At 41.9% G+C, this 26808-nt stretch overlaps 1 protein-coding gene across 1 annotated transcript in view; it reads right to left on the bottom strand.

Moving 5' to 3' along the window:
* Positions 1-26808, bottom strand: part of fgf13a (fibroblast growth factor 13a) — an 85150-nt gene that overhangs the window by 26390 nt on the left and 31952 nt on the right. Inside the window, exon 2 of the mRNA XM_070912821.1 lies at positions 17815-17982. Within this exon, the coding sequence (XP_070768922.1) occupies positions 17815-17982 (168 nt within the window). The remainder of the gene's footprint in view (positions 1-17814; positions 17983-26808) is intronic.

Raw genomic sequence — 26808 nt, 5'->3', positions numbered from 1 at the left:
ACTATTCCTCACTGGTCTTAGAACTCACTTTAGTAACAGAATAAGTTATAACACTTGTGCATAATCTGTGACTGTAATTTAGCTGTCTGAAGAAATTCTTGCAGGGCAAGTATGGGTAGCTTGTGTTAGAAACGTGAGTAAAGAAATTACTACAACCATACTTTTTAGAGTATATCATATGTGCCATATACTGTAAGAACTCTAAATGCACATTTCTTAATGTAGCACCTGGTAAAAAGTGACCTACAGCAGCATAGCAATAGGTGAGGATGTTGCTGTAGGCATACTGTGGTCCTGCCCTCTGATATATGTTGCACTCTGGAAAAGGCGCATAATGAACCTCTAAACAACCTGATTTACACTGCAGCATACCACATCCCTGTCTGGTACTATCCAATACCTCTAATTCTGCCATGACAGAAAGATCTCAACACTACCAGAAGCAGATTCCAGGTTTTGCTTCAGGCGTCCGACTACTGATAAACGCGGGCCATCACTCAAGCACACAGTGTGGCCCTTCAGAAGGATGGCTGGGTTTATCACTGACAGGACAGAGAGAGCTGATGAGAGTCAGGCTGCATGGTACAACAGCGACACTAATCAAACACCTAAGATGATACTAAAGAAGGTGCAAATGTGTATAGGCCTGATAATGTCCATCCTGCTGTTAGTGCTTTTCTTAGCAGCAGCTGAGCTACGATGGAGACGGAAAAATACGAAATAGCATACGATGGTACAAGTGGAACTGGTGAGATAAGTAAAGGAGAGAGCTATATTTTAGATAGACAAGAAGGTGTTACAACTATAAAAACATTTGTTTTATCCCAATTTCTATTATTATTTTGTATTCAGACTAAGGATATATTTGACTCATTTGAAGTCTACCACAGACTTAAAGGGTGCTCATTTGCAAGTGAAAGTTGGCCGCTGACGAGCATTCATGAACTGTGCTGTCAGAAAATCAAACCCAGCAGATAAGAGATAAACACACCAGCCTCTGGTTTTATCAAAATGCAAAAAATGTTTGTCTCAACAAACACAGACACAAGTGACCTCTGTAACCTACACTAATAGACAAGCTAGTAAAGAATATAAGCAAAAAAGACACAAGGACATTCACACACACAGAGAAAGTGCCTCTGCGTCTCTGTTGTTGGTTACTTGTGTAGCACTGTGCCCTGGGTACATTAATTACTGTAGTGCCCCAGAATGCCAGTCTACTGTGGCCTCCCGGGGGCACCTTCACTGTACTGCACTCACACACATACAGAGAGTCAGAAAATAATTGAGAATAGCTAAAAGCATACAGCTCTGTCAGCTCCCATCATAATGCAATCATAGTATGTGTAATGTGTACAAACAACTCTGTATCACAAGAATTATGTCCAAATGTACAACACACATGCTAAATCATTTTGGTTTGCAATATGCTAAAATGTATGAGTTAAAAGCCCAAGATTAGGTTCAGACTTTAAACACGACAGACTTTACCGCTAAAAGATGTGTTTAAGTGTGAACACGTGTACCTCAGAAACTGCTGTCATAGAAAAGGCTCAGAGGCAGCATTTACTCTTAGTATATAGTACATAGTCCTAGCGAAAGCACCGTTCAGCCTGCATACACAACTAACTGTGCAAGGACCGCATGACTTCACACAGACCCAAAAGGTCCCAGCACCCTGCTGCTCTTGCCCTCTCTGGCCACTAGAGAGCAGAACTCCAGAGTAAAAGTGGGAGATATGCCTGCGTGCTGCCAAGGTTGAGGACTGTGTTGACCTTTGTATTATTAAATATAACCAAACAATTAAAGCTATCTCTTCTCATTAATAACCCGAGGCTGTCATGATAACACTAAGGGTTTAATGAATTTTTAAATTCATAGAGAAAAGTGGCCTCCAAGGGCAAACACTGAATAAATGGGGAGGTTAACCTTGCCTGTGGCCTGTAATAGAGGGCAAAGTTGCATACTAGGATTGTGCCACTGATTATATCAAGATTTAATGTCCAACTAAATGAATATCTTCACATACCATTGGAAACTGCAATAGCAGGATTTTTAAATGGTAAATGATCTCACTTTTAGATGAACCTCTTGGTACAGAGTGAGGGGGATAAAGTGAAATGTTATCAGGGGAAAAAGGAATGATCTCTGATAAGCTCAAAGGGTTGCTACTCAAACCGTTCAGCCCTTTGGCAGCATTCTGCTGGCTGTCTGCTCTTTGTGCGTGCGCTGGTGCAGTAAATCCACTACAACAGCAGCTTGCAGCATGCTAGGCCACCAGTGCCATAGTGATACCACACGTTACCATGGAGACTGCACATACGTAAGAGGGTGTGTGTGTGTGTGTGTGTGTGTGTGTGTGTGTGTGTGTGTGTGAAAGATGGAGAGAGAGAATATGTGCGCTGAGAATGGGGGTTGGATATTACAGAGCAAGAAACCATCAGTCACTCAAGGTTCTCGGTAGAGGAGGGGGCTAGAACACAGTCATGGCTGACTGGCAGACTCACGGCAATGATTGTGTGATCCATCCCACCCCTTTGGAACAAGAGGGCTGTGTTCAGGACATGAACGCAAGGAATCAGTAGACTGAAACTGGAGGACATGAGTTCCATTATTTCTCCCAGCGGGTAAACCAGGATGATCTTCACCTTGGGGACAAACAAGCATGCAGGAGTGTAGAGAAAGTGGCCACAACTCCACCGTGGGAGCTAACATAAAACAACTTTTTATATGCTTAGATATCAACTGTGCCTTATTATTTTGTGTTTAATCCTGTGTTTAAAGTGCCAGTTCTTTTTAAGTAATTGTCATCACAACAGTGTAAGTTTGCCTTTTATTTAATCGTAGTGAAAACAACATTCAACTCATATATTTTTAATACGGTATTAATAAGATGAGCTGTGTGCCAGCCTGCTCCTCATTAAACCACCACCAGTTCAATCTCCATTGCACTTTAAAAAACTAAAACTAATTAGGAACAGACTGTCATGTAACCTCTCACCTTTTGTATAACAACTGGCTTCAAAGTCAAAGTCTACTGATCAGCACTGCCATATTTTCTCTCGCGCGGAGAGAGTAACTGCAGATCTTTTTGGTTACCCGAGCTAAAGGGACACAATTCTATTTTATACATCAATAAAAGATAAATATGGCACTGAAACATAGAACTGAAACAGTTTCAGGAGTTGAGCATCTGCCAAACACTTTGTGACTGTTTGCTTGATAATGATACAAACAGAAGAGGAGGAGCACTGCTGAAAAGTGTTCATCCAGAAGATGTGTATTTGAAATCTGAACCTTCGCAGCTTTATGAGTCAGAAAGTGGCAGAAAGGTTATGACATTTCAATTAATCTTCATTCATGTGTGCCTCAACCCGTTGCCACGATATACGAGGTAAATAGTTTGACATTTTAACCAATAACTACAAGAATTGCGGCTGTTGTGATTGTAATAGGTCACTGAAATTGAGGACATTGTAAACATAAGGACATAATGAGAGTATATTGTTTAATCTTTCTGCTTTTCACTGAGTGCTATACTGTTTTATTTGTGGTCAAAAAATATTTGATTATCTATTTTTCACAAGCAGAGATGTGACATTCAAATTAGGGGGGGCTTCATACTTTAATTAATTTAACACATTACCAAAGACTGATTTTACAGAGTTTTTATATGTTCTTCTTCAACCCGTACTATCAATTACAAAATAACACATCACATGTAGCTGTCACTTCTTCATTTTAATGCATGTAAAGTACATACTTTCGCTGGGAAGCACACTGTGAGCTTTACCATGCCACGGCCTCTGCGCTCTTTGTGTCTGTATATGCATGTGTGTGTGTCAGTGTGAGTATGTGTGTGTTTGTGTAAGGCTGTAATGACGTGGAGAAATCTCAATCAGAGGCACCAAACGGTGTGTGAAATGGCCAGAGTTCAGACAGCAGCCTGCTCGGAATGACTAATGCTGTACCAGCGATGTGCTCTCATTACCCCGACACATACGAGAGTGTAAAATACCGGACACAGAGGCTCCCTGTTTCTCTTGTCCTCTAACCTTAAAGACCCTGAAGCTGATTCTCTCTGTTAATAACAATGTCTGGCATGTCCTCTTTGTCCCTCAGGTGCCCTGAGTAGGAATATGACAGAGAGGCAGGGTTTATTTAACACTCTGGATCAGTTATGGTTTTGTTTGGGCCACTAATGGAAATTGAAATGTAATATCTGTGCGTGTGTACACATTTTCGTGGATGTGTCTACCAATTACATGACCCTGCAGTTCTCAGGTCCCCTGGGGGATTGTAGGTGAATCATAGCCAATGTTGTCGTAAGCCGGGGGAAGGTGGCTAAAAGCCCTGTGACTGATTGCTGTGTAGGGAGTCGCAGACAGTGTAAATACTTTAAACAACAGCAGGTCTTACAGAAGTAAAGCCACATTGTCAGGTTGATTCAATAAACAGGACTCAGTTCAGATTATATGGGAAGCAGTTTAGCTGCAGGACCAAGTTCAAAGCAACTTCCAGGCTTTACAACAATGCCATTTTGTACATAATGCACTGTACACAATCAGCTCGGTGCACATGATGCCTGTTTCTAGGTTAGCTACAGCACACAGTCTTGAATGCCACATTACTTTTCCATCAGCTAGCTGAGGCAGAGAGAGAAGAAGATAAGATCATACAGCCTGATGTATACATGCATGTACTTGCGTGTATATAGATAATTCAACAAGCACACATAATAGACACACACTTGCACACACAGGCAGCCAGCCTGGCAAATGCAATAGGAGTCTCTAAATGCCTGTTATCAGAACAACATCCAGTATGTTATCAATGCCAGCATCACAACAGGAGGTAGCCGGAGGAGGAAATCAAGTGCTGGAGAATGCTCCGTTGCCAAAATGGATGACTGAACAGTCACATATGAATGTGAATCATAGATGGTGAGTCAATGGAAGCCCTTTGGCAATATCTATCACGATGAGAAAGCTGCAAAGAGACAGCATTTAGGGGTTGAAAGACCATAAATAACAAAATCACTTTTATTCTCTTTCAAGTTATCCCTCCTCCATTAACCAGAACACGCCCAGGAAATGGGCTCTCGTCACAGTGAAGAGGGACATCTGGTATCAAAGAGAAATCAAGGAAGTGTGCTGCAGCCAAAATAGAGAAGCTCAGACTTTGTGAAAGTTTGTATTAATAACTCCATGCTAATTATACCCCGTCTAGCAAGAGCAGTCTTAGTCCCAGAATACAGTAAGCGAAGTGATGTTGTCCTACATATCCCTTCCAGCATGACACATCAAGGAAGGGAATGGAGGGAGATTAAAGGCATCATCTCAGACACCAGCTGGCTTAAACTGTCTACTCACTGATGGAGACACAAAGGAAAGCTCTGAGACAGGCACGAGAGCGCAAGGTCACGCTTGCTTCTTTTTTAAGAGTTGCTAATTTAGGACACATTGTCGTCTTAGGTGATGGACACGTCCTAACGAGGATGATGAAAGCGCAAACTATGCTATTCTTGAAACTAAAACTACAGCCAGAGTTGTGTCTTGATTTAGAAATTTAAAAAAAGATTAAAACATTTCTCCTCTCTTATGCTCACTTGGTGAGAAGAGACACTGACTTCTGTCAAGGTGTTTGTCGTCTCTTTCATCCAAGTATTTGTAATAGACTCTAATCTTGGCCATTAACCAGGTCTCTGTCCTCAGAATAACCCCATCACATCCCTTGTCTGGCCTCAAGAATAACTGTGAATATTATGCAACGAGGTCAAATGTGCAGTGCAGCGAACTGGGTGTGAACATTAATGAAGCTCATTTTAGTCCGGCCACACACACACTCTGGATTTCCCTTGCCACTGATGCATTTCCTGGAGGAAGGTGTAGGTGTTGGGGGTTTCATTCCCCTGGTGGGGGAGTATGACGCAGTGATGTCTCATGACGCCTGACTGCAGATCTGAGAGCAAGGGGAAGCTGCATGGAGGAGAATGTAAGCGATGAATGGTTGTACATGGGTTCTACATCTCTTGCAGTACATTTGAGGTGAAAATGATTGTGCATATTTACAAAAAGATCAGAATGTGTGTAAACATACCAGTGTGATTGCATGGTTCAAATTGGCATGGATTATTTCAGTATACTTAAAAGCCCCAAACGTGTTAGTTGGAACAGATCGACTAAGCTGGGAATGACACGACAGGAGACATGACTCAACTTATTGGAGTGGGTGGGTAAATAGGTCATGTTCCCTACCCAACACAGCGGATCCCGCTTTTCACTTTCAGTCGCTGTGCTTGTTAGTGAAGTCAGCACACAGAAAAATCAATGGAAACATAATGACAATGGATGGTAGTGGACCAGCGTTTGGACCATAACAGGTGGGAGGAGCTGTGCAGAGCTGACTGAACCCTACAGAGGTATGAAAAAGTAGGCCAAAACACAGCAGTAAAGCAGCAAGCTCTCTGTGATCTGTATTATATAATATTATATATACAGTGTATATATATATATCATATAATATGAAATACAACACTATTGCAGAAAAGCATTGGACTAAAATCATAATGAAGCCTGTGGTCATAACACAATGTTATCTAATCCCTTTTCCTACATTACATCATGCTAAGAAATGAACACAGGCCTCCAGCCAAATGCTTGGTAACTATACGGGCACCTGGTGTCCACGGTACTGTATCTGGTAACAGTGTTTGTAGTGACTTTTTAACTAAAATAAAACTACTAAATAAACTTAACTCTTTTTTTCTCTAACCCTAACCCTTGTCGTGAAATTGCAGCTCCTTACTCTAACTTTGAAAGGCTTCACAGATATTAACACATATTCAAAGACAGTAGAGCAAAACATCTAAACGTTGGTGCTAATGTCAAGCTAAGACTACTAAATTATTGTCATACCATCCCTTTGAGTCAGTATACACCCTTAAATTCATACCCTTTCTATGTGTAAATGAGCATGAACCAAAAAAAAAAAAACTGTCAGAGGAGGCAAACATGATTTCATGTGCACTCATTAATACCTATTAAGGACTTCAGCATAATCAGTTTTGCCACAAAACACTGCAGTGAAGCCAATTAAGTGAACATTTTGCCTTTTTGTTAGTTATGTTATCATTGTATGGTCATGCAATTGAGAACATATCATGTCAGCCGCTGAGCAGTATTGCATTCGTGAGCTACAGTATGTTGTTGCAAATCAAACCAGGTGTATAAACATGGCCAATGTAGATCAAAATGAAAAACTAGAGCTACAAATGTTGTCCACAGCAAGAGCAACGATGCCAGACTGTTATGTTTTAAGTATCCACCTCCCACTGTGGCCAGCTGATTCCTCAAATCTGAAATCTGATTATTCTCTGAAGCATTGCAGCCTCTTACATTTCTTCTCCTCTCTGATTTGGGCTGCGAACAGTTAAATAGGAATGAACCGTGTGCAATATTCATGCATTCTTCAATCCTGCTGTCTTTATGAACCCATCAAAAAGGATGAGTGTGTGTGTGTGTGTGTGTGTGTGTGTGTGTGTGTGTGTGTGTGTGTGTGTGTGTGTGTGTGTGTGTGTGTGTGTGTGTGTGTGTGTGTGTGTGAGAGAGAGTTGTGCAACCCTGGTGAGAGAAGGGATCTGGGGAATTTTGATCTACCTTTATCTCTGTAACAATTTATTGCCTGACTCACGAGTCCCACCTGTTTATGGGCTGAACAGAAGAAAGGTTGTGTGTGTGTGGGCTTGTATTGTTATCTTTGTGAGTTTTAAACTATCTTAGTGAGGACATTTCTTCATTGAGAGGGGTGGGGGTAGGGTTGGGGTTATGCATTTAGTTGTGATGGTTAACGTTATAGGCTATGGAATGCATTATGTCAATGAGGGTCCTCACAAGTATAGATGTGTGTGGATGTGTGTCTTGTCTGCAGTGGAGAAAAAGCAGACCCCCTCTGGTGCCAGTCTAGCTTTTGATACATCCATAGGGTTAGGTTACTCCTGCAGCATCCACCTCTCCTCTGTCGATCCTTCTGCTCAGTACCTTTTCATGCACTCATAGTTTCTGCCTTAATCTTCTGTCAGAACACAACAGGTGGACAATATATGGAGATATACAATATTTATATGTTGTATGCTTAGTGGCAATTTTCAATAATCATTATGGGCACCTTAAATATTAAGACCTTCAGCATGGCACAAAAACAGACACATTTTGCAGTGATTTTAAAGATGGTAGAGAAAAACGATTGCATGAATTTACCTCTGTAGAATGCAGAGGTGAAAGAGTGGGACTCCTTATCTGACGGAGGTTTAGTGTGTTCTTTGAATGGCCAATGGGGGAATAAGAACGCAATGTCCCTTATTCCCTCCGGGCTCCTCCTCCTGTCAGGCCCTACAGCCAGACTGGCCCCTGTGGCATGCAGCAAGTCAGAGGTTATGCTTTAACATGATTGAATGATTGCACAGAGCCCTCTGCTACCGATTGAAGGATCAGTGCAAATAACTGGAGCCCATATCATATTACTAAGGCTCAGTTCCCCAAGCGGCACAGCTGCTGTGGTATTTTGTGTCTGAAGCCCTGTCACTTTACAAAAGTAGCTGCCACAAACATGCACTCATATTCAACAAGTCAGAACAAGTTTGTCTCAGTGCTGCTGGATCAGATTTGTACCACAGGCTGTAGGAAAGTAACCATTCTTGAATGTCTAGGCATGACCTGTGATACGCACCATCATCCAGGGTCATTGTGTGTGTTTGCAATTGAGGAGATAACATGAGGAGATTAGGACACATTAACCGATGCTTTGGCAGTCAGGAGCACAGATTAGAGATGCGAGGCTGCGTGACACTGGCCTGCTGTGATGATGGTTTATGTGTGATCATCATTACTGCTGAAGGACTGCCTCCCTGTCTGCCTGATTGCTGCCCATTACATCATACTGAACATGCATCTGAGGCCTATGACACACCAACAGACCAGAGCCAAGAGCCATTCTTAGTATATTCATCATCACATTGAAGAGGCACTCATTTTATCACAACACGCAAGTAACATGCAGTTGCCTCTTTTGGTTTTAGCACTCTGTCTTTCATTTTTGTCTTTCTTTCCTTCTGTGTGTGTGTGTGTGGGTGTGTGGAGTGATGAGAAAGTACTGAATAAATATGTAAGGCGTCAGACGAACAGCATGAAAATTAAATGTCTCTGTGTGATGCACTGTAGATTCTTCAGGTATTTTCGTTCCACACTTGGGGCTGTGTGTGTGTGTGTGTGTGTGTGTGTGTGTGTGTGTGTGTGTGTGTGTGTGTGTGCGCGTGTGTGTGCGTGTGTGTGTCTGTGTGTGTGTGTGTTTGAGAGAATGAGAGAGAGAGGGGAAAAGAGAGACAGCTGTCAATGTATGCTGGCAGAGCCTGATGAGATGTGCGATATCTAATTATCTCTCCAGCCAGTGGATTAGCGAGCCAACACTAATGGCTGCCATAAGGCCGTAGGTCCCGGAGAACATACGCACGCACACACACCACACACACCACACACACACAATACAAAGAGCATAGATGTGTTGTTAAAATGAAGTTGCTAGTTGCTATATGATGTTGTTTTCAGAGAAAAAAAGGACTCTGACAGGTCAATGAGGCAAGCTTTTGGGAGGACATTTGGCTGAGGGGTCTGTGGGGTTTCCTAGGTTGGACAATGCATGGTTGGTTGAGTAGTGGTCCATTGCTGCAGTTGTGTGCATCTGTGTTAATATGTGAGCATGCATCCTGAAGTGTCTCACCGGGACCTGACAGCCGAGGTTCAGCACAGCCACACACATACAACACCTCTATGTTGTTTATTCAGTCCAGTGCGCCGACTTGTCCCGCTTGGTCGCTCGTATGCGTGCTGTAAAATTAGATTTGGGTCTAGGATAATGACTCACGGGCATCATGTTCACGGCATACTGATGCAAGACACCTCACTGAGAGTGTGTGTTGTTTTGATGAGGAGGAGGAACAGCGCTGTACGACACAGGAGCGCTACACTCTGCTGGAGCTTGTTGGAGGTAAAAGGCACGTCATACAGGCCAATTGAGTTACTTACATCAGGGCTCATTTGACAAACACTCGCAGAGGGTAATGGAGGCGCACTGTGAACAGTAACGCATGCTGGAGGGAGGTGATGAAGGGGAGAGGACTGCCAACTTGGGAAGCAAGAGTGAGCCCTCTTTGGCAGTTGAATAATTTCCATTTCATTGACAGTATGCATAATTTATGTCTAACCCATCTATTGTCCTGGCACATACATTTACAATGACCTTGAGGGATCACACTGGGCCACTAACGATCGATGGAGAGAATATGATATAATGTTTGAGAAGTGTATTATCATGCTCAAGTAAGTATCAGCTTTTCCTTGTTTTGTTTGATATATATCTTTTCTGACAGTTTTCACTTATTCATTTAAATAAAATAACTGCGGTGGATCCATGTGATGATACTTGTGCAAACCCTAAGTCATGTTACAATATAATACACTTGTACTGTCACTCAGATGTGCAAAGCTGTGGCGGGGTAAAGAGTTAAGGTGAGGTGAAACATTAGTCTCTGTAAGCGCAGAATACCAATGTAAACAGCCATTATAATGTATAATCATAATGATTAAATATGTAACTTGGACGCTTTAGCTGTTTGTTTTGTTTTACAGTAGCTGCTGTTCCAACGTTGGGGAGGACATTGCACCGCACACAGATCACTGAGTCGGCATTAAATTGGCTAAGGCAACAGAGGAATACCCTGGACACTTTCCAGACGTTTAACCACCACTGAAAAGGAAGTAAACAAACAATCTGCCTCTAGTGCAGTGCACAAAAATACAACCAAGAAAGTGAGACGGGGGAAGAAGACAAAAACACTGGCTGGCACAGCATTTAACACGACTGGCGTTATAATTCTGCTCCCGTTCTTGACTTAAGGTTCTTGAATGTAAGCTAACCAACTTTTCTCCGACATCTGGCAATATCACTACACAGTATATCCTCTGTATGTGGAGGACAGCACTACTTTTCTGGTCCTTTATCTGGGTTTCATGAGGCTCCCTAGAAGAGTCAAGCCTTCTCTGCGGCTGGCAGGCGACATGATGGGAGAAATTGGGTGTCTCTGTGAATCCTAGCCAACGTCAGCCTTGGCTGGCTGGCACATTATTTGGTGCCCCCTGAGATGAAGCATGCACGGTCTTTACATAACCCCGCCAGCACTGAAGATGACCCTCCAACTCCGTGCATGTGTCAGAGCCAAACTGGTCTGTTGTTCTCTCGGCCCCCGCTAATGTGGTGCAGTTCTGGTGTGAGTAGAGCTCGTTCTTCGCTTTGTTTTGCCATAAAACAAACCACGGTAGAAACAGCAAAATCTCTCCCAGTTGGTACATTTCTAATGTCTAAAAGTATATATTCTCATATTGTCCGACTCTAGTTGTCGTGTAGAAATAAATGTATGCGTGTAAAACCACAAATGTCAAATCTCATTTTCATATATCCACTTTTTATAAGGTACAATAACTGTATTGTCCACGACAGTATCTTGTTTCATCATGAATTCTGTGAGTTTAATCGTATTTTTGTCTTTTTCAGTGAATATCAATAAAAACTAGAAACATTAAGCTTTACATAGAGCAGTGGTTTCCAACTGGTCTATGTTCTGGATCTACATTTCTGTTGGTGAAGCTCCTATACTGTATGCAGTATTTGAAAAATTTCACAGATGCCATAATGACATAAAAAAATCTACACATAGGAGCTTTACAGGATGGTCCTCCAATAAGCTCCACATGCAATACAGGAGAACAAAAAAAAAGTGTTATTCACTACACCTTTTTTGGCAAAGTTGACCACACACTCATGAACACTTTGGGATCATGACCTACTATTTGGGAGCAGTCAAAGAAATGATTGATAGTGTGACATTAAATTGGACAAGCAAAGGTCCGGTCTGTTCATTCATCAAAGTATGAGGATTATTTAGACAAGCACTTGGAGAAAGAGCATGAGGGTCTGTGTCGCTGCCGTCTCTGCTGAGTGAAGGGAGGATGCTGTAGTTATAGGGTGAGTTATATAGAGTATAAAAAGCTAAGATACAACATATTATGCTACTTAAAAAGAAGGTTCAGTATTTGTTCACTGTTAATACATCACATCGACTGAACTTCTTCTTCCCCCCAATAAGTTACACTAATTTGTGTGTATCTGTAATCTCTATCCTGGCAGCTGTCAGGAGCCACTTTGCTAGCCTCCCATTAATGTGGTACCGACTCAGCAGTTTGCCTCATTGCCCCAATTAAATAGCTCAACGCTTGTTTACTCTGGGGAGAACTTACACGCTGCTTGTGTCACAGTTACTATAACCTGACTACTCTACTGATTGTTCCCGTTTAGCTCAGATTTAGAGACGGCCTGTAGTTAAACAGGACTTCTACTGAATAAAACAATAATACGGCATATCCATTAGTGACATAAGCTGGGATTTTGGTGTCAAGCTGTGTGAAGGTCTGACTCAGGCGGTGGGAGTGATGGGGACTATCTGTATCCAGAGTAAAGCTGATGATGTGGACATGGAGGATAAATACACATGCTGCCTTTGGCTATGATGAATATGAAACAGCATATTACTACTGTACTGTACCTGCATCTTTTTATCTCCCCTGGTATGCAGTAACTAATAATTCTTTCACTGTCCATTTATATAAGACAAATGGAATTTATTTAGTTAGCCTCAAAGCATGCAATATAAAAATACTACATATAGTAAAGTCTGATTCAACATTCTGCTTTCTTTCAGTCTCTGTTGCAATTTTCAGGGATGAACAACGACAAGCAGTTAACAAGCTACATGCTAATGATGCAAAAGTTTAAAAAGAAGTTTAAAAAAAGCCACATGTACTACATTTATCAGGAGCACTGTTCATGTTCCTGATTGGTTTTCAAATATGTTAAAATGACATGCAGTGGCTGGCACAGTGCAAATTCATTCATAAGAAACCTCGCTGTATGTCTGGACAGAATAGTCCCGGCCGTTTGCTCCTTTCTTTCATTCTGTGTGGCTGTTGCTGAGTCTGCCATGAGGAGAGGACCCGGGATGTGGAGGCGAATAAGAGAGAAGTGCTAATTAAATAGACGATGATTGTAATAGGCCTGGCAACTTTACTCTGCTTCACTTCTCTGTCCCCAGAGTAGTTTCTCGTTAATGTTGTCACACACACCCACTCCTGCTGTTTGTTTATGCCTTTAGTTTGAGCCCCAGAGAAGCCAGAAATTTATACTGTGTCAGCATTTCTGCCTAAATCTGAGGCAATAGGTGTGAAAAAATTGTGTGCTTGTGTTTGTACAGTATGTATGATGTTAGAAGAGCATGTTTACTTGTGCAGGTAGATGTCAACTATTTTGCTCTTACAGATGAAAATACATGCGATGGTGGTGATTATATCACGCTAAGGGAAGATGCACTCTACCCTCTTCTATTTCCCTTTTTGTAACAGTCAAGTTCTGCTTTAGAAAGGTTTAAGTTTAATTTGCAATGTTAACTAGGCTAATAAAGCACTACTCCTTCTTACATGTGGGATTATTTGACATAGGCATTGTCTCACTGTGGCTTTAATTCTTGCTCTTCTTCTTATCAGCTGTTTAAAGGGAATTAAAGCTCACTGTCCACCTGAATTAAGAGTGGAGGCACGTGCTGAAACTTTGATATGATGCATAATTCTCATTTATCTTCCAGGCAACCAGAGAGGTCAGGTAAGCACAGCAGAACTTACAGTGCTGATGTGACATTGACACTCTCCTGCCGGCCTACTCTCTCCAGGCACTAAATCACATTATCATACACATTATTTATTCATGCATAGTCTATTTATGTATTGTCTTAGACAAACAGAGTTTATTGGAGCAGGAGTGCATCCTTAGGCTGCATGTTTGTCTCTTGTCAACATTGCAGTAGTGTTCAGGACTCTGTGAGACACTGCAATGAGATACTCTGTTACAAGGAGCGACGCTGGCCCCCTGCAATGTAATTGCGCTGTGTCAACTTTGTGGTGAATCACTGCCATGCATTTTGCATTGGGTGTGGGAAATGGACAGGACTTCTATTCATTCCTCTTGAACTTCTGCTTATGTTTTCTTGGCTGCGTGGGCAGCAGATGAGTTATTTTGTCAATAAGGTTGAAACAGATTAGATAGTGGCCTGAATGTTGAGCAACACAGGTGCTGGACCTCATTCTGTCTGTAAGAGACGTATCACATTACTGATTTCATTACATTGCTTTAGATAGGGCAACCCAGAGCTCACAGTGCGTTAACACTGTAATAGGTTCACTGGTGGCTGTGATTACCTCAAGTTGATGTAGCTTTTTAAACAAAGCTTTATATTTGCCTGCTTAGACTTTGTTAGCTGGACCACTGCACCTGCCGCAGGGTTTCCAAAACAGCCCCTGCTCATAACTGCATTAACATACAAAAACATAAACATCATAAAGTAATAATAGCTCAGTGTTCATTATGATGGATTACCAGTCTCAATCAAGATTAAAATATCTGCAAGCTATAGTAAAATGAACAGAAACCAAAGGCTGCCTAGAGGGGTGGAAGTCAACCTAACAGTTAATTGTATGCTTCACCAAAAGGTCAGCAGTAATGTGAAATATACAGTATGTGAACCATTGGTGTGATTCTTATACTGCTGAGAGACAGAGAGAGAGAAGCTGAAGGGGGTACGTAACTTCTGATCATTTTGTTAATATGAGCATTTATGCAGTTCAAGAGGAAACAGTCTGTGGATTTTTTTTTCTGTGATGCCGTCATATTCCTAAGTCGTTTAGCATTTTAAAACTTCTTCTAATCCAAACCCCGCCGACGTGAGGCAAAATTCCTCTTGTGTCAGTCACGGCCAGGACAGCCTCTCAGTTCAGTGCGGAGGAAGTGAAAATATTTCTAATTAACTGTGAGTATTCAAATTTGGGAATACAAATGCACACCACTGCATAATTCAACCAGAAAAGCACTCCTTCCTTGAGTTTATCTCACACAAATGAAAACATACACATTCTTCGCATGCCTTATACTTCTGTGTTTACATCTCTATATGGATATCTGCCTGTCTGTGTGTGTATTGCATAGCCTGGAACGATAAACACAAAGTGTTGCAGTCGTCTGAATTATGGATGGGATATTTACACAGATCGGTCCCCCCGGGCACCATCTTTCATTTTTTGCTGTGGAGAAACAGAACAGAGCCAAACAGAGAAACAGAAGCAGAGGACACAGAAGAGAATGGTTTGGGAATGAAGAGGAATCGAGAGGTGGTGACACAGATTGATCTGAAGAGAGTAAGCTAGACAGCAAACTGTCTGATTGACAGCAGGCGGCACATATAGGCCTGAGGATGGAGGAAGCGAGTCCAGTGCTCTCTGTCTGTGTTCTTATGCTACCTGCAGCTCTACAGAGATGAACTGATATGATTTGAACTCCTCCTCTGGGGAGCTACAGTCCAAGCCCATGTGCCGCTGACGTGTTGCTCTGTCAAGCATGTCTCCAGTGGCTTGTGAAGTAGATATCTTGGTCTCTGTATCAGCCACCTCCACGTAGCGCTGGGATATGCATCAGAAGAATGAGACTCGGAGGAAATGATACTGCAGATGACTGACTCAGTCAAAGCCTCGTTAGAGCTTACCTTAATGTTTGTACCTTTCAGAGCACTTGCCACTGTCAGCAACTCACATCCAGCAGACACACTCCAGCATCTCAACTGAACAAACATCAAAAAGATCTTAGACACTGCCTTTTTCATCTGCTTTTACTACTTACAGTATAATAGCTGTCATTAACGGTCATTAATATAATCTAACCATGTTGGGGAAAAGAGACGACCACCCAGAGTCCCTGACTAAACAGTGAAGCTGCAATCCACTGTGACTTACAAACTCTAACATGTAGCTAAGTATGTCTACAATATTGAATCCATGAAAATAATTAATAAGTGCAACACAAAGCCGTTGGAATGTTGTTGCCATGGTAACAATATGACAAGGCTGTCTTTCCTGCTCAGATCTCTCAAAACATACAAGCTCCTTGTTTTTCTTTTCAAAACAAATACCATTCTTTCCAACAAAGGTAGGTTCATATAATATATCAACATCTACTTTTGGTGTTTACGTGTTATTTATACCTTTTTTGGTAAGAATATCAGCACACAGCTCTGTATTGTAGGTTGCGTGTTACTGTGTGTCTGTACAGCCTGCTCCACAGATGGTTAAACATAGTTTCCATCCGCATCATGCATCAACATTAATGACGTCCTCATGAACAGCTTACGTAACAGCTGTAGTCTCCCCTCCTTCCTTTGTAAATTCAGTCACGTCCAACTGGAGCTGCAGCCAAACTGAATAATACATCTGTACTTTTCTAGCCAGACCTCCGCTAGTATTCCACTTCTTCATCTCTCTCTTTCTCACAAGGATAAGTGCATGTGCTTGAGTCCTTCAGCGGTTACACAGACACCCATCAACAGGTTAACTGATACTTAAGTGTAGGGATACTGCACCAAACATGGCCCTCCTTTTAGATATAACAGAAGACAGAGCAACACACTGCAGAAAACATATCAATCAAATAGTGAGTTAATTCATATCTTACCTATCAGGAAGTCTGCAAAAGAAAGCAATTTCTACAATCGTAGCACTCTATTGAGGGATAGATGATAAATGAGGCAGTCAAAGAACCTGAGTGCCAGACAGTGCAGGGTATGGTAGCATGCTTGGAGCACAAAAGGATTTTAAATTTTTTACTTACACTGCATGTCCTAACTGTACAAAGGCTGATAACAGATACAGTGCGCAGTCATACCCTCATGCTGCTGCAAGCACTATAGAAGGAAACGGGGATAGAGGCAGGGCGAAAAGGTGGACAGGGTTGCAGAAGGGAGGGGGGTAAGGTTAGGAAGGGAGGGAGGGAGGGAGGGAAGGAAGAAAGGAAGGAAGGTTTGACAGGGTAGGCTGCAGCCACCAAGATCATAGAGCCACAGGCATAGGAAGCACAGGGAACAAGAAGGGAGGGTGGGGGTGGGTAAGTGGGGGCTCTGTAGCTGAGTCGATCACTACTTAGTCATGAATATGAAACATTTGAATCTCACATAGTCTTCAGGACGGGAAGAGTTTCACCTTATTTTCTCTGTGAGGCCAGTTGAAGTGGAAGCACACACCGAAATTGCCTCGTCATTGAACTCATTAGGGCAGCAGCTGCTTCCATCTATAACCCCTTTTCTTTTTGCACTTTGTTTTGGTCTGTGCATGTGCCTCAGGGTGGCAATGACCGAGTTAATGGTTTGGGGAAGGGAGGGGTAGGCAGGAGCTACAGATGCTATGCTCCTCAGTCCAACTTAAGGGGTGTGCAGGCAGACACACGTACACACTCATACAAACACACCACAGTGGACAGGAGCAGAGGGGCCCAGGGAGAGATGCCCTCCTACAGGTTCTCTATAGGCAAACATGCCCTCAGCATTCAGTCTTATGCTACACTCAAACACACACACACACACACACACACACACACAAGCACTCACACTTGCGTGCACGCACACACACGTTTGTGCACAGACACACACATGCTAGAAAGGGGCAGAAACACACCAGATGCTCTCTAAAAATGGGACAGGAATGAAAGAGAACTTAGTTTGGAGGGGCGGAGAACTATCAGTTCACACAGAATATGAGAGAGAGGGGAAAACAAGACGGGAGTGGGCAGGGGATACGAGGAGCATCAGCAAATCAAAACAAGGAGGGGGTGCGAACAAACCTTCTGGCTCTGTGCTCTCTTTGTGGACGGCTTGCTTCAGCGGGCAGCAGAAGATTTCGTGACACTTAGCACGAAAGGGGGACCCTTTACTCCTTATATCCGCAGAATGGATGGAGTCCTGCCGTAACATAATGTACTCCTGGGTACCTGGGGCAGCGTCATCCTGGACTGCGGTGGTGCCATAACAGAATGAACTGGGGTTAGAAGGCTCACAATACACAGAAACAAAAGAAAACAACAACAACGACAGGCAAATAAAAAGACATCGCACATTAGCAACAGCAATATCTTTAAATAATAGTACTCTAGTGAAAATAGGGAAGGAAGAGAGCGGGACAGAAGAGAATAAGAAAGAAATAGACAGGCTTAGATCAAGAACATCAAGCTCACAAAACAACTCAAATTAAAGACAACTAACAACAGTGGGGGTTCTGTTAAATATATCCTTGGTCACTGAAAAGGAAAGGTGGTAAAATAACACAAAGAGAAGGTAAAAGGAACAGCAGTTCAATGTTCAACATCATTGTTATGGCAGGCTTTTTGCAGGCACAGATGACACCATGCACTGCTGTACTTGAATGAGGTGATTGTAGGGCTGTCGGAGGAGTAGGGGGCTGTGGGATTGCAAGGCAAGCGTGCAGTCTACTACTGTATATACCAAGTCAGCATCACTGGTGGGTGATTATGGCCCCCCTGTTCACCACATATCCACCTCACTTACTATATGAGTAGGCAAGCAGATGCAAAGGCATGCACAGAGCCCCCCAGGTCACACTGGAGAGGCCAGATTTGCTTTCATGAAGTCATGCTTGCTGTAAGTGACGTTAAGGAGAGCTTCTATAGCATCACTCTGCATATGTGTCTATAGGAATTCTGGACTGGGATCCTGTGAAAAGCCCTGTGTTTCTAAGGCCTGTGTTTCTGTCTGCATGTATTGGGTCTATTGCATCTGTCCTCTTCTGGGCACAGTCCCTGCTTGGCTTCGATCATTGACCTATTTTTTCTGTGTTGATGGATTAGCTACAAGCAAATCAGCCCAAATAAATTGTATCTTCTTTTCCTAATGGATTTGAGTGCCATGCCTCTCACTGACACATTTACTACTTAATGAAAATGACTATAGAGAAGGCTATTAATCTGTAGCCACTATCGAACCAGCACAATGCTTAATCCCTCCTGCATTTATGACATGTGTGACTAACATAATTATTTTCAATTTCCAGTTTAACTAAACTCAACAGAAAAATGGCACCACAAATAGTGTTAAAAATGTACCCATGTAACTCATGACCCATTTTCACACAGTAAGTTGTTCTTGATGACCTGATATCCTCTCCTCTCGTACTGTAATACTATCTCAATCTCGTACTGCATGTAAACCTCAGTCAGCTTTACTCAGAAAGCTGAAACATGAATATATTACAGTACCCAGTAAGAATACACTAAACTACTAAATAAAACTAGACACACTGACTTCCATGTACTGTGTTTTCACACAGAGTGTCTTCTTCACAAAAATAAGATCAAGAAGCGCACAAAGACCTATTTCTTTTCCCTTTGTGTCTCAGACACAAACAAAAACACATAAGAAATTATAAAAACAAGACCACATGTATTAGAGGCATATGGGTCCAATAATATTGTTTTAAATAGTCCTTAAAAAGACAGGCAGAATCTGAAGATACTGAACAAATGTACAGAAAAAACTGTGTGGTGAAAAATGCTAATTAGAATTTAAGGGCACAGTGATTGAAAACAACTTCCATCCAACGCCTAATGAGAATGTAAAATTAAGGTTTATGTGCTGTATGTAAACGTAGTTTTATGAATGAATCCCGAAACTATTTGACTATACTGCTCAGACCTGTGTGGGTGTAATGTTACCAGCAGCAAACTACAGTAAATTTCTGTTCTGTATTCATAAACCCGACACACTCAGCCAACTAGGAATTAAGAGCCAAAACAATTCACTGCTGATAATTGGCTATAGGTTTACTTTCATTCATAAAACCATTTTACACACATAAACATTAAGTGTCTTTAATTTCAGTGAACTGTTCCCAGTATGCCAAATTGGTCTCAATAAGTAAAGTGGCACAATCAACAGGGGAGTGCAGCATGCCAAAAAAAAACAAAAACAGAAATAAATTGGTTGAAGAAGGGGAGTGACCCCATTTGTACTAACTTTAGGATTTAAAGCGTTTAATTGTAAGTATTCAATATGCATACAGGAGTAATTTCACACTAGTCTGGCAGAGCCGTGGATAAATCAACTTAAGAAAGGTGGCCATTGATAAAGATGAGAGTTGTCTCTTACACAGGAACAAAATAAACTCCACCACACCACAAATTGACAAATTGGACTCCCTGAACTGGTCTCTACATGTGATTTTCAAACTGAAACTGACTGACAAATTCCTCCAAAACTGTCCACCAAAAAAAAACGAACTTACTATAGAGAACTGCAGATGAGACTGATTGATCAGCTGATAAAACTGATAGGCCTTGAATGGGAGACCTACGTTTCTGAGCTGCATATATCTTTCAAAAACACCCCTTTAGCAGGGCCCATAAACTGGGCCACAAGTCCTGAAGACAGATCCCACAATGAATGCTCATTTGCCAACAAGAGCAGGTCCACTATCCAGTAGGCCAGCCATTGCCTGACACAAGCGTCCCTACTGTGTCAATCCCATAAAACACACACACACACACCAACAGGCAGAAGGTTATCAGAGTTCCACACCCAGTACAATGAATCACCACATGCCGTTTCTCCTGCTGGACTCATCAGTATCTCTGTGCCTCCTTCAGGCTCCAGGATACACTGCTACACTAACACCTCGGCACCAGCAGAAGGTCCCAAAAACCCCACAGATACTATCCATCGCAGCCCCTCGCCAAGAAAACCACAGCACTACTGAAATTTTAATGGTGCTTTGGAATGACAGAGAGGAGGTCTAAGTTTCCTTCCAGGAATATGACCCCATTCTCTGCTCCTGAGGCCCAGAGGTGCTGCTACTGTACTTGATGCAGTAGAAATTGAGCTAAACTGAGATAATCTGCCCTCTTATAATACATTTAAACTGAGAGAGAGATAGAAAACAACAGTAATGAGTCGTAAAAAAGTTATAAGTTACAAACTGTCCCTTTACACTTACTGATATATTCTTCTCTTCCCAAACTAAACAAAGAATGAACATTAATGCACTCTGCAGTTGTTTTGTCTACGCATGTTTAAGTATTCCTAATTTAGATTGAGCTGAGGTTGAAAATGTGGAGAATAGACTCTCGAGAACTTCAACAAATGTCTAATTCCAGCCGGTGTTTATTAATGAGCCCGCTAACTGCTGGCTCATCTAAAGTAATAAAAGTGAGTGGCAGCAGGGCTAAGAGGACTAACAGAGGTGGGGGTGGGCTCCAATCTTTTACAGCCTGTCTCCTTCATCCTTGCCTCAGGCTTGATGAAGAGCGTATATTGGGATTGAAGGATGCATGATGAATGACACAGCCGGGGACCAGCCACTCAAGAGTGAGCTGTCATCCAGGTCCATGATAGTCAGTGATCTACAGGCACCAGTGTTGCCACGCTGGACCTTCAGCAGACTGCAATAGATGTCCTTGCCCCTCTGACAGAAATAAATCTCATAGTAAGGAGAAATGGGTCCAAATAGAAGGAGGGGGGTGGGATGCATCTTGCTTCGGTTAGTTGCTCATCTATTTAAGGCCCCTTATGAATGACAGGGCATGTTCAGGTTTTATGGCAACAGTCTGGTAGATGTACTACCTGTGCTGTGCTTATGTTCAAGCGTGGATGCGTCTATAGGACGGAAGAGCAGGCTTAATGTGACAAAGCATCATCAGTGACACCCAAGCTCATAAATGCCACCTGCCTCATGTTCAAATGGGGTTCAAGGACATGTGTAATCAACTGAAGCGCTGTCAGGTCCAGAGAAATGCACTACACTTCCATAGGTGAGGTGCAATCTGCGCAATTTACTCAAGCCATGGCTTATATCCATCCAGAAGGTGGAACACATTCATCATGACTTGACGAATAGCATACTCACTAAATTAGAATCAGAATTAAGCACAGAAACAGGTCTGTAGCCTGAGGTGTGTGTTTCAAAAATAGCCTGGCCTCAATGTGGTTTTACAAGGAGCAGAATCTAGCACATTGTCTTCTGGGATGCCTTCAGTTCAATGTGGCTCCATCTCAAGAAAGAATAGTTTTATTTTGGTTGTAAGTCACCTTGCAGGCAGCAGGGAAAAAAAGGGAGTCGAGTTGAACTTGAGGTTTTCTTTGAAACGCAGAATGAGCTTGCGTTTTTATTCATGCTCTTTCATCCCTCTGAGCTCATTGTTTGTCTCTCTCTCTCTCTCTCTCTCTCTCTCTCTCTGTCTCTCTCTGTCTCCCTCTTGTTCTTTGTTCCTTTGCCTTCTTGTTATATACAGAGGCTCTGTAGTGTGACATGATAGCTTGGGACAAATATTGTAGCCTTTTGTTATCAACACATTAATCGCTAGAGTGATGACAACTAAAATGAATATGAAACTACAAAGAAGAAATCAGCAGCCTTGATTTTAGGTCTCACTGTATCCATGACGACATTTTAGTTAAGGCTTTAGTACACCTACATTTTTATTATTGTTTATAATGAATGTTTAGCTGTATGACACTATATAACATAGTGCCATTAAAGTTTAGCAAAATATAAAATATCCATGTTTTCAAATTTGTGGATGCTCCATTGGTAATATATTAAAACTTATGTCGGAGTCTAATTCCATTAGTATAAACAAGGCATGATGCATAAAAGAGCAAAGGGAAACAATCTCCATTAATGCTGGCAATTACTCAAATGCAATAAAATACGGTCATGGATCTGGCCATGCTCTCTGCACAAAAGCAATTCATTTACGCCAATACGCAGTATGTAAAGAAGCTATGAATCTGCCTCAGAGGGTACTTTGCCATCTTTATCTATTCATTCATCTAGAAAAAAAGCAGTGCGGAGTGGTTTCCTCTTCCTCTCAACTCCCACCCAATGTGCATCATGACACTGTGAACCACATACACAAGTGAACTAAGACATGATTGCAAAAGAAGTGTAACTAACTTAAATGAGGACTAAACCTGAGTCTATGGTCAGATTTGACGTGTTTTTCAGACCCTGGGTTATATCCAGATGCATGGAGCTGACCTTTGAGGCACCTGCAGGCTGTATGATGAGAGGAAATTATGGGCATGAAGCACAGAGCCATATTGAGTAGAGCCACTTCTACTTTGACAGGCTGTCACATACAGTACAGTTTAAGCCCCATCATCAGAGGATTGGTTGGTTGGTGTGGTGTTTGTGAGTAAGTGTGTCTGTGTGGTGTGCCTGCCGAAGAGGGGGATGAGCAGGTGGGGGAGAGCAAATGTAATACTACTGCCTGCCAATACTGCATGTCTGCAGAGATGAATGTGATGAAACTGTTGGTGGAGGCCCAGTGACAAACTCATACAGTATGATCCGGCATCAAAGAGGGGCCCTGCAGAGAGCCCATTTTACCTCATTCTGACAGCTTCCTTAGCCTCAGGGTTAGTAGTCCATGCACACACTCATGCGACTCCCACTTGATGAGTCAGACATGTCGCATGCCATGTGTATATGGGCATGTTTGTGTGTGGTGCTGGTGGGTGGGTAGAAATGTGGAACGTCACACTGATTTAAAAAAAGTATTTTAGAGTGAGCTGATAATACTTTAAACGCCAAAGGAAAACATCTCTTAATTGGCTTCCAGTTTAATCCATGTTTTCAGGAAGTAAGACTAAAGGGCCACTCTCAGCTGTCAAAAACACCGCATGGGCACACATTAAGCACTCAAAATAGTGTTATAATATCTAATGACTATGGCCAGTTAACATCTCGGCTACGTCCTCTCACTGTACTAGAACAGAACAAAGTGAGGTGATTTCAACCAGCAAATATAGGAGAAAAGTCAGATATAATAATTGAAAAAACAGATCTATTCTTTTTTTTTTATATAATCTTACAGCCCCTCAGATTTATCTTACTGAGGGATCCAAACCGGTTGGAGAGTAGAGCACCATATCAAAATCTGCCATGAAGCCTTTTTTCCATTTTGAGAAACAACACAAGCAATGGTGGTGCTATACAGAAATAGCATTCTAGATGTAGCCCTTTTGGATAGTCAAAGTTTCATCTTTAACATTGTGCACCTCCCCGTTGTGATTTAAAATCAAGTAAAAAGAAACTGCACTTTTGACTTGGGTTTTGTTCTGGGTTTTATACCTCCTTTGTCCCATTGTAGAGACTAATGACTGAACACAAATATATAAAAAATATTCTTGTTTCATCTCTTCACCCTGAAAACTATTTCTGGCACCCAATCGTTTTGTAATGGAGATTTAAATTCATGAAATGCATCAGTTGCCTTGAAAATATGCCAAGTTGAGAAAATCAATATAAAGAGACTATTTGGGTCCAAACTTACTCACTCTCCCTGTCTCTCTGTAATACGCACACATTTTTTTTGTATTACTACAATATGCTGCTTTGGACGGCAGAGCGACAGCCGATGCAGTACAGCACACACACATATGCAGACACAAAGAAACTCATGAACATAAAAACAGTAACAAGCACAACTCATTTCTGGCACATTATAAACTTAAGTCAGGTTCTCTGAGACACACCTTGGTTATTTTTTTGTTCATGCATGCAGGAGAATTAAATGTTTTGTCTTGCTCTTCTTTAAAAAGTATACAGAAATTGTGTGAGACTATGTACTGCACTGTATGTCCTGCTCATAAAGGACAACGACTCTTGCTAGAGAGCAAAGGACCATGTGCACACACACAGAGACACAAATGACCTCATACAATATTGTCACGCACGCAGGCTCCATCCTATCATGGATTCAAATGTTTCATGGATATCGTGTCAACAGACAGGGATCAAACACATACTCCTGCTAAAGCGGATTAATGCTAAGGATTCCTTTCACGGCAATTAACAGCTGACAAGAGCAAATGGGATTGTAAAGCATATACCTCTGCCTGCCGATCATTAGGCCTTTGAGATCAGGAAGACTGAAACATTGTGGGAGGAGGTTCAAGTGTAATAGGATCAACATATCCTCAGCAGTAAGTGACACCAAGTAGCTTATGATATATCATGTGTCAAATCCGCTCCAAAGTCACATATGATTCGTATGTGCTCTGTTCACTTTGACACTGTGCCTGCCGTCAAACGTCACACAATAAGGTCACAAGGACGTTATTAGCTGACAATGTGTTTTATGAGGTTCGGTTCATCTCCAGTCAAGGATTTTAATAGGAAACATCTGTCTTCTTTTATGTATAAGACGATTAGCACAGTGTCGACCACCTCCTCCACAGAGTGATCATGAACTAGTGAACTAAATGCACCAGCGCTTACTTCACAGGTGTGCTTCACAGTGTGGGTTCAGTCAACAGTTTAAAACAAGCAACATGACCCACCCACATGTGTGTACATACCGTGTATAAAAAATACTCAGTAGACACAGTATGCTTATATATTACCAAGTACATTACGTTGAATATTACCTATTACGTTTTTGTTGTGACAACTGGTATCAAACATTGATTGCAACCTTGAATTTGCAAATATTTAGTGGTTATCAATTAACAATAATATTAATCTTGTTTTTAGACTTTTAAAGACAGAAATTCTGTAATTAGCAGCCTGTGAACAATAAAATTGATGTTTCATTTTCTGTAAATGTATAAAAATTATGAAGACGTTACCGCAACCCGACAAGAGGGAAAGCCAAACATTTGCTTTGATCACAGTCAGTAGCGGCAGAGTGACTGAGTCCTTGGCTCCAAGCAGCACATTTGTTGCCTCATACTGGAAAAAAAGCATATGCCATCAACACAGCTATATAAACTTAAATTAAATGCTGACATATACACTATGAATCCCTACAGGGATACAGCAGTAGACTAGAAAGATGTTGATCTATTTATTGAATCAAACCTTATGAAAGCACACTTAACCACATGGCATACAAATAAACAGGCTTACATTATGCGACCTATGAAAGACCTTTCCAGTTTCCTGGAACTGCAGTAATGTATAAACCACTTAAAAGTTTGCAAAAGTCACAAATGTGTCCTTCATTGGCCCAGTGGTGGGAGTGGTCATAAATGCAACACAAAAAAAACAGAACCCAGAAAATGTCCTGTGCCAACAGAACGCTGTCGTCTGGCGAGTTGCATAACAGGAGGCAATCTCAGTGTGAGACCTGCAGCTCAGAGCAAGACAGGCGAGAGAGTCCGAGCTGCTGGACCATGGAGCCCAGCGTAACTGTCTGCAACATATCAGACATAAATTGTCAATCAAAACACGGAGATGTGATCAGAAACCAATCTGTTGGCAATATATTTATTTAATTTTCAATATTTGACATCAAATGCTGTCAAATCAATTATTTGAACCCGCTGAATGCTACGTTTAATGTGTACTTTGTTGCGTCAGAATAAACAGCATTATATAAGGAACGGTACACTCGCTTTCTGCTGGCTGTTTAGCAGGCGCTGCAGTGACCGTCCCCAACCCTCTGTTCCGTCACAACCCTCAGTGCACTTACTGATGTCTCAATGCACGGCTGACTAAGTGCATCGGCCCATTCCACTTCCATCCATCGCTATAAGTTAATGTGGGGTCGACAGGTCCTGGCTCAGTGCTCGATAAAACAGCTCAGCTCTGTCAGACAATAAAAACTTGAACGATCTACCTTTTACTTTTTTAAAACGTACAACAGCATCCTTCTCTCTTTCTCGGCATCTTCTGCTTCCAGATCTTAGAAGTTACATAATGGTTGCGAGCACCAAATGATCATATCACCACTAAGCCTTCACAAGTTGTGACAAGCCTCTTTATTAATTACTTTACCAAAAAAAACCTTCTTGATCCAAGCGTCTCTGCCAAGAACTCAGTC

This window comes from Enoplosus armatus, chromosome 10, assembly GCF_043641665.1.
Source record: "Enoplosus armatus isolate fEnoArm2 chromosome 10, fEnoArm2.hap1, whole genome shotgun sequence".
In the NCBI taxonomy this organism is placed as follows: Eukaryota; Metazoa; Chordata; class Actinopteri; order Centrarchiformes; family Enoplosidae; genus Enoplosus; species Enoplosus armatus.
This window is presented reverse-complemented; position numbering and strand designations above follow the sequence as displayed.